Raw genomic sequence first — 13,829 nt, 5'->3', positions numbered from 1 at the left:
ATGAACTGGGGCAACACCTGTTTTGATTTTTATTTTTACTCACTTCTTTGACTTGAGTTCTATTATTGGCTAATCACCTGAGCTGCTTTGAAACCGGTGATGACAACTGTTCTAGGGAGGAGAAGTGCAACTGTGAATATAGGAGTTAAATGAGATCATCTCAACACTTCTTGCTGTGTCGCTGTGCTGAAAATGTGACCCCGGTGGATGAAAAAAATTCACACCCATACTGACAAAGAGAGAGCAAAAGAGAGAACAAACTCTGCATTGTGTTCATTAAATCCAGAATTTTATGGTTTGCTTTTATTTACTTCATACTTGTTTACCTAATGTTTGCCATATTCATTGTCTTCGTTTAGCATGTGAGAATGATGATTTTGCTTAGTAGCACTAAATTAAAAATACTCAGCACTAAACACAGAACAGCAGAGGGTCATAAAAGTTGGTAGTTTTCATCCTCTGAGGACCAAGCATGTGTGCAGAGGATGGTAATAATGTTTGTTCTTAAAATTGATTTTAGTGGTAACCTAAACTGCCAGTCACAGCATCAAAACAAAATCCTGCTTAGCACTGACTCATTTAAAGGTGCACTGGGACATTTTTAACAACCACAGGTGGGAAAGTGACTCAAAAAGTAGCAGCAGAAACAGAAAAGCATGATAACAACTGGCCAAATGTCAAATGTATTGCATGCAGGGGGACAAAAAAAATGCTTCTTTTAAGTGATTGGACACAGACTTCCTGAGTTACAGAGCAGAAAATTACAAAATATTATCATTAACAGTTCATTTTTGTTCAATTATGTTTGCATTAAACCATAACCCGCTATAGACAGCGCTACAAGGACTATGTAAAACCGCTGAGAATACAATTAAACAACAAGAAACACTTTGCTTGTTATGGAATTTGGTTTTAACAGAGCAAAAGAGAAGGGATGGGTGTGAGAACTCCCTTTGCTTACTGAAGGAAAGATTATGAGTGTCCTTTCAAGCAAAATCAGAGTCCCCTGATGGCAAATTCGGTCTCACCTGACAAATACGGCAAAGCCAACAAGCTGCATCCCATCGTCTCCTAGAAACAAATGTGTCTCCAGCAGGATCCTTATATTAATAACCACTGCACACACACGCACACGCAGACACACACATATGCACAAAGCTTGATACTAAGCAAGCGTGGCATAGGGGGAGTACCAACTAAGCATAAAATACATGCTGAGTTTTCTTGATGCTGTCAGATTGCAGGTAATTAATTTTACATTTGAAAGGTTCCCCATTACCACTGCCTGTGCACCATTGATCACAACACATCAGCGAAGAAGAGGGAGGCCCCGAAACTCCTGCAGCAGCTCACTGAAAATGCCTGACCTGGAGTCAATATACAGATCTCAGAGACAACTTACTGACCTCTGCAGAAAGATAGAACAGCTGTTGTTGTCTTTTTGAACTTCGATTCTGGCCATAGCTGAAAAGCTATATGAGGATCTTTTTAGTTATTTGCTATGTTACATCAGCAATAGTGTCAAGAAGGCAAATAATTCATTCAAAATATTCATTTATTTTGCAATTACTGAATTACATCTTAAACTCACTAAAAAGCTATGCTAGCAACAACAGCTATTAAGCTAAAGATGATTGCAATCTTTCAAATGCCAATGAAGAAAAATGTAAAACTTAAGTATTCACTGTCATTCTAGACCCAATTTTAATGCAATCAAAGTCAGACAGAACGCCATTGTAAAGGACAGTTTACAAGTCTTATTTACTCCAAATATTAAAAGCAAGCATCCAAGGCAGATTTTCAGCATCAATAGTCTCATTCATGAAAACTACTGGAACTGACACTTGGCCATAATGGTGGCATCAAAACGTCAGCATGAAGTGACTGTCACCACTTCTTGCTGGAAAGTCAATCAAACAACCACAAAATGACACAAAACCACCAACAAAGGGCCAAAAAATCTACAAAATGGCTACAGAAAGTACACAAAGAGGTTACAAATGGACACAGTGTAAAGCAACTACAAAAACAGCTCGTCGACCAGACAGGCCAACTGTCTCATAATCTGTCCATGACTGTTGGCTTTTTAAAGTTACAAACAGCAGTTCTGTCTTGATTTATTTCATACTAAAAAATCTAATGTTGTACATTTGAGGAACATTTTTTTTACACTAAACAACTTTTTACTCATTTAAAAAAAGTGGCTTCAGATTTTGTGCCTTCAGTCATGTGTAGAGTGTCATCATATATGTATGTAGCAGCAGCTAGTTGTAATTACATGTAGATATATTCTATGTACCTAACATTCACTTTGTGCCGTACTTCCCTCAGCATCACAGTGAAGGTTAAAAAGGAGTACCCAAAACGCAGGGACTAAAATAACTTCAAACCATGATGCTGGAAGGCATCACATTTGACGTTACCCTACGAGAAAGATTTTAGATTATAGTGAACCTGCAGCTAGAGGCTTAAGTTCACTGTGAGCAGCTCCTTGTGTGCACAACACAACGAACAAGGGCAACTGGTGTTCAGCTTTCCCTTGCAGTCCTGTGGGAGCGCTGGGGAAAGACTCATTTGTATGTTACAAGGGGACAGGAAGGTCAGTGTGTATGTGTGTGCCTGCACTGGGTGTATTCTGTATTCTGTGTGAGCATGTGTGCACTGATATGTGTGCAGCCAATCAGAACAAGCCGCGATCAGCATAGATTGCAGATAGTTATGGATGTCGGATTTCAGTAGTCATTTCAACACTTATTTAAGATGCGGCAAACAAAGGCTAACAATATTTTGACTTCATGGATAGGAAAGACTAATGATGCTGTACATGCAGCTTTCAAAGCAAGACATTCAGATATTTTTAGGGGAACAGATCTAAATGAATATGTGGTTCAGGTGTTCTATAGCAGCTGTAATGAATGGAACAATCTTTGATGGAAACTTTAAATTTTGCAGTGTCTAAGATTTTCTTGATGGATTTGATGGTTAACACATGCCCTCCGGGATTTGAGTGCGTTAGAAAAGAGCAACCAAATATGCAGTACAATCAAGGCGTATCAAATTCTCAGTGCATCCTGCTGAACTCAAGATTTATTCAAAGAAACCATCAACAACAAAAGATGTTGAGAGTGATTTTTCTTAGAAGATTTAACCCTGATAGTCCAACCTGAAATTTTCTGGCTCCCATTATGAGTTTTGTATCATTAGAAAACTCATCTTTCATAATCACACACAAACACACTAGTGCTTGGAATTATTTTCGTATGTAAGAAAGAGGTTAGAATTATTATTGTTCTTTGACAGAGAAATGATCTTGTAATACAGAGACCAACCTCCTTATATCTGCACCAAGGCCTTCAAGCCGGGCTCAATAAGTATATGCTATACCTCTGAATTTTAACCAGTCTGCTCTTTCTCTCTGATGGTAATGTATGGATGTGAGTATAGGGGTTACACATTGGCTGCCCATTTATTTCTTTGGGGCAGTTATTTTATTACATTATCAGTATTGCAACTTTGCAGCTTGTGGATTGTCAGATGTTTAAAAAAAATTAATGTGAATGTGTGCCACTAATGTGTTTTTTTCCCATTAAATTGCAATGCTGTGTGTGGATTTATAGATTTGGATATCAAAACTAGAGATCTTTGTGGCAGAAATGTTGTTCTTAATGACAAATGTACTGGCCAATTATTGATTTCAAAGCTTAAGTCAATCAATTCATGTCAATATACAGTAGCTAAGGTGTCAGGCCTAATTAGCTGGTAAATTATTGGTATATTTACAGGAATAAGAGCAGTGTAGGGGGATGGTACACTACACAGTTCATCATCTGAGCACATATTGCTTTAAATAAAGGCACAATTTTTTGAAAAAAATTTGTATCTTGAGGCATCTCTGACATAAAGGTTTATCATTTTCATTTGTCCTCAAGACTGACAGAAAACAGCTATTTGGCAAACGCTGAACATTTAGCTCCTACACTACATGGGCTTGCAGCCATCCCTGTGGCAGAAGAATTAAGAAGCCTGGGAGATAACAGGGAGGCCAGTCACTCCCTAGTCGCTGTCTCAGACAACTTCCCGTGCTCTCTAATTAAATCAGGCCAAATTGGCTCGACCAGGCAAAAGCCTTCAGAGAATGCATTATTCCAAAAAGAAAGACTCTAACATTTAACCTCTTTTTCCCCTCTTCTAACAAAGTTGAAGCATGTTAAGTAAAAATGCAGTGGAATCCAAATGTAGTCGTCTCAGTAAATGCTTCCTCAAGTTTGTGTTCTGAAAGTAAAGCAACTCAAAGGGAAGGTGATCGGATATCTTTAAATTCAGGTTAATGAACTTTCATTTACTGTCCCTTTCATGCAATCATGAAACACTCTAAGGATATTTTTTAAATTGGAAATAATATGGCACGCTTTATATGCCCCTAATATGCAAAACAGTCACAGTTTAGCTGATGTTATGAAACCTCAAGTCTCACAACCAGATGAACCACAAAATCATCCCAGAGCTGGTTGTGATTGTATAAATCGGGTCGTGTTTATTTTCCTTCGTCAACCACTTTCTAAAACTTGCAAATGGGCCAGCAGTTATTTCCAAAATAGAACATTGGGACCCTTAGCCTGGAGCTGGTGGGTGGCAAAGGGTAGGAGCGCTTGTTTTTTCCTCTTTTCCCCCTGCTTGCTTGCTACAGATTTAGATGAACCATCTGGTGTTGGTACCTAACCCTGGACTCCTTGCACATTTGGACCAGTCATATCAGCAACATATGCTTCTGTCTCAGCGTCTGGCAACCACACGCCCATCACTGGGATGGGAGGTGACAACATTCCACTGCTCAGGTGTGCATTTGTAATTGCAGTTCGTGGGTTGGGGTGGTCTGCTGAGCCCGTCTGGCAACTTGAATCTTAATATATTTTTACAGTGCGCTTTTTTTTTTTTTGTCCAGGTCCCCTGTTCTCAGACAATAATAAACTGAGCTAAATCCCCTTATCCCTTATCATCTCTATGAACTTCATTTATGATTCTTTATGTGCATGTTAGACCTCAGATGTTGGCAGAAATATATCTCCAGGCACTAAGTAGGTATTGTTGCAGCTTTTCTCCAAGAGGGCCTTGCTAAAAGGCACCGTAGTGGATGGTAAATGGTATTTAAGTTGAAGGTCCATATTCTATTTGCCTTTTAAATATAGTTAAAATCATCAGTGTAGAGCAGGTGGCCCACAAAAAGTTTGTCTCCCTACATGCTTTCTGTTTGCTCGCTTAGAGGGTTACAATAAAATGTATATTTCATTCTGATCAGTTCCAAGTTTGATATCTTCAGAAGTACGGAAACCTACTTTTGAAGTCTTAGGGTATTTTTCATGATTCACCCCGTTATCATCGGTGACTATCTCCTTGCCAGTTTAAACCATTAGTGCAGTCCACGGATGAGGCCCTGCCCTCCAGCTCCTCCTCCCTGACGCTCTTTGTTACACCCGACAAAGTCGCACACCAGCAGCAGCCTACACAAATAGCTGAAATGCACCAAAAGAACCCTTCAACCTAAATAAAAAAAAGAAGTGAGCAAACAAACAAAAGCAGCTTGATGACTAGGGGGAGAGTGGGCGGCCATGAAAGTGCTGAACACAAGCCCACGCCACCTTGGTCCTCCCAGCATTTTTCCTAGACAGGAAGATGGATGGGCCCAACTCTAATAATAACTACACTCCACTTACCATGGCGCCAAAACTGCTAACACTGCAACTGCCCCCTGATGCTAGCTAGAACAACCACCTCCCACAATGTCGCCCACTTCTCTCCTGATAGGAACATTCTGTTAGGCAACAATACAGCAAACGGGAGCTGGAAATCTCCAACCTGTCCACCTTCCTCCACCCTTCACCACAGAACCATGAACCTGGAGGTTCCTGCAGGCTCAAAGAGAAGGTGCCTCTGGTAGCTTTGGTCAGTGCAATGTGCTATCAAGTGTGTGAAGCCTGATTTACAGTGATAAGAAGCCACGGGTTGCCTTTTTTTTGGCATTTAGCTTTGTTACACTGCAGACTGGTATTCGGTATGGGAAGGCGTACTTTGTGTGAAACTGAGGGCAGAAAAAGATGGAAAAAGATGAGACAGTGAGGGTGAAGATAAGCGAGTAAGAAAGTGAAGGAGAAGCGAGAATACACACACACACACACACACACACAAAATCAGGACAGATACAGAAAAACATAGAAAGGTGGTGAAAGAGAGGGAAAGAGGAGCCTATCTAAATGTGCAGAAGCATCAATGAAGGAGCACTATTGTTCCTAATGAGGTGTGACAGCCCAGTATAAACTGGAATATGAAGTGAACCATGATTACAGAGGATTAGATAACAGCCACTACGCAGTGCAGTGAGAAAGCTTTTCAGGCCTGGCCTTGTTTCCCCCCCTTCTCTCTTTCTCAGTGTATAAATCCTCTATGGGCTGTGTTTCTGTTCATGCATGCGAAAATATACTGTATGTGTGTGAAAGGAAGACCAGCAGAATGAGGGGCTGTGTGTGAGTGACTACTTTGCCGTTATGTGAAGTGAGGGCAGCGCACTATACGAGAGATAGCAGTAAGGTCAGCTCCACCTTCACAGGGCTCCAAGCTATGATATGCGAACATGCCTGACAGTAGGTGCTTCATCACGCGGTGGCAGCTTGACACAGGAGCCTTTCTCTTGATTAATCCCCTCTGCTTGCTTCCTGCTATGAAACACGCTGCAACTTTACAGCACAGGTAAACCATAATAACACACAGCTCTGTTCGTTTAGGAAATAATCTGTAAATACGTGAGGGCGGGGGGAAAAAAATCAGCCTGTTTTTTGTCTCCTACTCCCAAAATGTAAATAAGTGATTTTTTTTCTTCATTTCTTTGAGTTTCATTTTCAGGGACTTATCAACAAAACTGATTAGTTCAATGAGTTTAAAATACACTCCAAGTAGGTGTATTAAACTGTCTTTAAAAGAGAAATCACATCTGTTTAGTTTGCATATTTTCTCCAGAACACCTACTTTCTTTTAGGAATGAGTAGATGAGAAAAGTTTTGCTGACAGTGAAAATAACTTCCACCCCTCACCCAATGAACCATCACCACGCTGATGAAACGCCTCTAGTGTGGTTGTGACATTCTCACTTTCGGGATCGCACGCTCTCGTTTTGCCAAACATCACTACGGAGCGTGGCCTAAACATTTCCCATGCACAGCTTTCTCCATGACGCTCCTTCACTATCTCAGAAAGCCAATGAGCCAGCTAATGCAGGCTGGAAGTAGAAGGGTGTGCGGGGGTGTGGTGCCAGTAGTGGGGCAATCCACTTTCCCAGGTGGAGTCAGCAGAGCAGCCAACAGATTTCTCTCCCACATACATTTTTATTTTGATGGCTGTGGATTGCCGTCCCACTGCCGCTGTCTCTCCTCCTCTCAACTACACTTCATCATCCCATACGGCTATAAAAAAAAAAAAAAAAAAAGGCTCATTTCCTCTGGCCCATTTCCCTAAAGGTGAGTTAAAGCAATCGGTCACTCTGCTAGATGCGCTCCAGGTTTTCCCCATTTGCATTCAGAAAGCGCACATAAGATATGGGCTTGATGGTGCTTACACACTGTTATGACCCAACAAAGTCAACTCACAGGTGGGTGATGCGAAAACGCTGATTCAAGAAAGCCGCCCACTGCCGCAGGAGACCGTCGTAAAACATGATGATGGTGCACGGGCGTGGTGTTTGTTGAATGTCATTTAAGGAGGCTAATGGTCGCTGTCTGTTTGAGAGGTAGATCGATACGGTAATGAGGAGACGGAGGCACAGGCGTAATCACCGAAAGCCCAGCTGTGCTGAAATCCACAGAAAAAAATAGAATTGGGTCCTGGAGGGCAGCAGGCTGAGCGACACATTCATGAGATGCAACATCCCACCGGTTCTAATGATGTAGCCTTAATGTCAGAAGAGGCCTCTGTTTATCCTCCATTTTTGCCTTCTAGCGGTGATTGTCGCTACATCGCAGTGTCGTAAACTCTGTGTAAAAATCTCATAAGTCGGCAAAAACACCTGCTGTGATGTGATAACTATAAACAGCAGAGATTCTCTTATCACACACGGAGAGGTATGGGAGCATCCTAATGAAACTTCCCAATATAAGGCCAGACACAAGGACGGCTAATGTTGATTAATGTGGTGGATTAGTATAGCGTTTAAGGTATAGTAAAGATGTAACATACACATTACTGAAGCTCATGCCTGGTGGATTTAAATGGAATTTCATTAAAGCTAAAAGAATGAATGATGACTTTCACAACTCTCACTGGCAGCATTTTTACAGGCAGACATTTTGCACTAATGACTTGAATATGAAATAGTGACCCCATCACACTGAGCGCACTTTGAGTAAACTGAGCTCACTGGTAAAATAACCTTCACCACAGTGTATGCTAAATCTGTTGTTACAGCTTCTTATAGCAGGAGTTTTTACAGTTTCTTAGCCTCTGGACTGGAAGGAGAAAGCGTCTTGCCCTCGGACCAGAGCTCATTCATACAGACTGGGGGTCTCAGTTTGAGATTATTTAACAACAGCAGGACTGTGGCCTAAGTTATTGGATAAGTCTTAAGAAACTCCTTACAGGTATGCCACAGGGCGGGGTACAGTAGGAAATACTGCATTTATAATTCATCACTGTACACCAAAGTGTTTCCCAACAACCCCAGATAGCGAGCACATGGCATGAAAGCACATTCGCAGCAAACATTGACACATCTATCCATTATGCATAGGGATGGAAATACACTGCTACCACTGGCCCCGATATGGAATAGGACACACAAGGCTTGTACTGGTTGTAATATCAACACAGTGTGAGTGTCGGCACTACCTGCTGTTGACGGTGCGTCTGTGAAATCCATCTGTTTCTGGCCGTGACTGGCTAACTGAAGGGAACCAATGGAGTGAGACCTGATTTGGTGTCAAACGGAGTACTTGGACAAGGTAGCTTGTATGGATTTGGCATGTGAGCGTTGGATCCTGTACTACAGCTTATGGTGTTTATGTGCATCCTACTGAGAGCTCCCACTATGACCCAGGTTTGAGTCACAGTTGCTGGACAGAATGCAAAGACTGGACAGTGAGCAGGTTTTGCCCAGTGAAAAAAAAAACTGTTAAAGTTGTGACTAATCAAAAGGACAGCTGTGATGTGACCTCATATCCATATGTCACACCAGCATTTCGCACAATCATGTTAAAGCAGAAAAAACAAGGACTGTGATCAGCAGTTTCTATCTATACCGTTTGTTTGACTGAAATGACTTTGCAGAAACTTTGTCATTGTTACACCATTTTGTCTTTCTATGTTTTTATTGTCTGTGTAACATACTTTTATCCCAGTTACAGGGAAAACTATGAGCACTAAACAATGTTGTCTGGTGACGTAAAAGCAATAATAATAACTTTTAAAAACTTCAGTGAAGAATCAGTAAAGAAAGCCTGTGATAATTTGTAGGTCTAAATAAATTACTTCAAAGATGAAACATTGTGAAATAATTAGGAGCATGTTGCATTACAACCTTAACAACCTGCCTTTGATCAACTGCATGAGACCCAATAAAGTAATTAAATGTGATGGCATGTATAGTTAGAGAGCACAAAAGGCTTACAAGAAATTAAGTGTGTGATAGTATCGGCTTCTGGCTCATGCACTGTAAAATGTCACTTACAATAAAGGCTCCTACTGTCAGCAGGCAAGGGGAGGAGGGCAGATATTTAGTCTGAAATGATGAATTGATCTCAGTTAACTTATGGACGCTGGACAACCCCGAGGTTGTCAGTTAATGATAAATGGACGTAATACTGAGCAACGGGGACAGCGAGTCAAGGACTTGGGGAGGGAGACTTAACACATGATGGATGATAATCTTGCATACAATGTGGCATTTATGCATGCCTGATGGGGCGTGTGCATGTGTGTAAATATGAGTGTTTCCCTGTGGGAATAGTGGCTCCTGTTTGATATGAACTGTAAAAATGTATGTTGTAAGCTGCTATTGCTCCATGATAGCCATCATAATCTTCTTACCAGGGAAGATATTGTTCATGTCAAGACCATGTTGACACCCCTCTACATATGCACTGCAGATACGTGCATATATATGTGTATATATATATATATATATATATATATATATATATATATATATATATATATATATAGATATATATATATAGATAGATAGATAGATAGATAGATAGATAGATAGATAGATAGATAGATAGATAGATAGATAGATAGATAGATAGATAGATAGATAGATAGATAGATAGATAGATCGATAGATAGATAGAAACATCCTCAATAAAAATGGTAGTAAGTTCCTAAATATTTACAGCAAAAGCATTTGTAAAACACTTCTATACAACTGTAGCCATGAACTGTAAATAATAACGCATATTGAAAATAATATCTTATCTTTATATGAAGGAATTAAAGAGATACTCCACTAGTAAATAAAGGATTTTTTAAAAGTGAATCATCAAAATCAAAGCACTAGATCCTGAGATACAATGACTTTTAGCCCTTAACACAGATCAAACTTCAAACTAATTTTCCCACATTACACTTCTTAACCTTTCCTGCTTGGTTAATGTTCATGTCTTTCAAACCAAATTTGTAACCCAGGCCACATGGTAAACAGATGTTAACATCATCTGGGTTAATTAAACTCTTTCACAGGCTTAATAGTTCTTCCTTCATAACTAGTAAACAAATGTGTCCTTGTTACTTCATTAATGTGGAAGATGTCCTGAGTTCTGACATAGATGGAAACAATCTACATTTCCAGCACCAGGCATAAACCTTATCTACCTTGGTTTTGTTTTCCACCTTATCTGTAAATGGAAAAAGTCATTATATTTTTGCACTTGAATTCTTCCTGTTTTCAAGTGAGATGATACACTCAGATTATCTCACACGCTACCTTTTTGCTCATAACTCTACGGTGACAGGTCCTTATTGGACACTGGTAGTCGTAAACATCTTCTGGACTCAATCTGAACTTTCTTAACAATGTTTTCAATATAGCTATTTGCTCTGCACCAAAAAAAAAAAAAAACTATTCTCCTGTCTATTTCATTACAATCAAACCTCCAGCAGAGAAGAAGACAATTCAGATTGCATTTCCATTCAGCGAGCTGAAAGGTTTAGATATATTCCCATCATGTTCAGTCTCCTTAAAGTTGACATGCTCAGTCTATGATGCTCATGTACTTCTTGACCCTTTCTGTCTACTGTCTTTGAATTTTCTGCAAAGACCAATGCAGACTGTGCACTGCTGTCTGTCTAAGTTTCCCCTGAACCCTGTCACTGCTGACAGTGGAAAGATCAATGAAGTTTGCTTTGCATCAGTCAGGTCCTCAATCCTACCACTATCAGGAGAATTTAAAACATGGGCACCTCCATAGTAGAGCTGTATGCTTAGATACGACAGGTAAGAATGACTGACTTACCACTGCTGTTATTTGCTCTTTAGTCTGATGTTTTGGTCAGTGTAATCACCTAAGGGCAAGGATGCTGAGCTCGGAATACTAATTTATTTCAGTGATTTCACTTCTCTGAATCATTTTTTGTATAATGCAGTTAGGCATTTACTCTTAACCACATGCCGTTCGCTTTTGTTTACACCTGCCACACAAAAGGAATGAATCCAATCAATCTTCCAAGGGTTTTCAGGGTTTTGTCTACAACAACTAATAATGACAAAGTGAAGAAGTGTTTCAAAAATATTTGCAAATTTATTTTTTTAAAAACTAACAAAAAAACACAGCTGAAATCTTTTACTTAAGAAAGTGTTCATGTGTCTAGAATTTGACTGGAGTCCATTTCTGGCAAACAGAATGATTTGGAGATTGCTTTGATTGTGTCTATTAAGATAAGCATAAACTCTCTGTAGATCCCCACAATAAAACTGTGCTGAGGTAGAGAAGGGGCAATGATATACAATGACTTGTAAAGCTCTGAGTGTTCCCGCGAGACAGTGGCCTCAATAATTGTAACGACCAAGAGACAGCAAGAGCACAAGAAAAAGCTATATCTAATCTGATGAGTCAAAAGTGTAGCTATTTTGCCAGGACCCAAAGCACCATGTCAGGTGAGCCCACAGCACTGCTCGTCACCTGCTGATACATCCCTACAGTGAAGCATGGTGGTGGCAACATCATGCTATAGGGTGCTTGTAAGCAACAGGAACAGGGAAATTCATCAGAACTGAAGGGGAAACAAATGCAGTCAAACACAGAAAGATCCTTGAAGAACGGTGCAGCACACAGCAAACTGAGGCTGGGGTGATGATGCACCTATCAGCACAGCGGAGAATTAAAGCATACAGCCAAGACAATGTTGGAGAGGTTTCAGGACACGTCTCTGACTGTCCTTGAGTGGCAGAGCCAAAAGTCAGATTTAAATTTCACCGAGCATACCTGTGAGCTCACCTAAACATAGCTATTCACAGACACTTCTTATCCAAACTTGAGTTTGGATGGGGAAGATTCATAGTTGTAACAGCTGGTGGTTATTAAATTTGCTAAACATTTCTAAAACCACCTCACTCATTTATCATTATGGGTTACTGAGCAGAGGTTGATAGCTAAAAATGCAAATTGTATTTATTTGAAATGAAATTCACAACACAATAAAGTGTGCAGAAAGAGAAAGAGTCCAAATATTTTCAGAGGTGAGTGTAGATATGAAGTTTAAGGCATGGAGGAGATTATTATCAGCTAGCAGTAAGGAAGAAAGCAATGTCTGATGTGGGGCTTCAGTAAAGCAGTATGTTTAGCTGTTTTGGAAGTCAGGCATTCTGACATCTTTACAAAGCTAAATTCATAAGGTGAAGCAATCTGTTGGCTCAACACTGACTGACAGTGCGTATTTGTGCCACTTCAAACAACAACAAAAACTATAAAAAATATCCCCACTGTGTTGTCCTTCACACCTGCCTGTTGCCAAACTGTTCAGAGAAACAAAACTTACTCTGAATTCACCAAGAAAATTATTATAACCAACACACGATCCAAAGTGTGTCACTCACACACTGTCACAGAGGTAATCCGTGTTAAAAAAAAACCTTATAAATTACACAAAACTCACTATACAAAATCAGTTCCACTCACCCTTCCCTGTTTTCATCTTCATCGGCGTTGGAGAGCAGCTGCGACCCAGCCAGCGAGAGGTCCAGAGCTGCGAGGGGCAGATCTCTGTAGCCAAAACTCACCAGCTGGACTGGAGGAGCCAAGCACTGGTTCTCATCCTCCACCGGCTGGGAGATGATCTCCAAGTCTGACAGACCTGCCTGCTCCACTTCCCTAGTTACATGCCAACACCAGCAACAGACAGACAAACCACATGCACACACGTGAGCACACAGAGGACACAGAAAGAAGAAAGACATACATTACTTTGAAAAATGACTTGTACAGAAATATAATATCACACTAGTAAAGTGAATTTATAATTCATAGTCTTAGTAAAAATTAAAATGGTGATTTTGACATCCTTTTTTTTTTTTAATGTAAGGCAAATATTTTGTAGTTGAAATACAAAAGCAGTGTATAATGAGATACGTCAGCACGTATTTGCAAGACAGCAGAGTAGAAGAAAATAAGAGAGGTTTGGTCAAGAGGCATATATGTAGCACAAAAGCAGCGCAGATAAAAAACCCTTTAATTATTCAGCCCAACAACTTCACTAAGAACACACTCTTATTTACAGTGATGGCCTGGGGGAGAAAACATGGGGTCAGAGAGGCTTGCACACAAACACCCACTCAGCACCAGGGAACTGTGAAG

General features: G+C 40.3%; 1 protein-coding gene across 1 annotated transcript in view; it reads right to left on the bottom strand.

Annotated features, from left to right (window-relative positions):
- Positions 1 to 13,829, bottom strand: part of LOC111582592 (transmembrane protein 266-like) — a 48,510-nt gene that overhangs the window by 22,205 nt on the left and 12,476 nt on the right. The window contains exon 3 of the mRNA XM_023291344.3: positions 13,155 to 13,346. Coding sequence (XP_023147112.2) covers positions 13,155 to 13,346 — 192 coding nt within the window. The remainder of the gene's footprint in view (positions 1 to 13,154; positions 13,347 to 13,829) is intronic.

Source organism: Amphiprion ocellaris, chromosome 1, assembly GCF_022539595.1.
Source record: "Amphiprion ocellaris isolate individual 3 ecotype Okinawa chromosome 1, ASM2253959v1, whole genome shotgun sequence".
NCBI lineage: Eukaryota > Metazoa > Chordata > Actinopteri > Pomacentridae > Amphiprion > Amphiprion ocellaris.
This window is presented reverse-complemented; position numbering and strand designations above follow the sequence as displayed.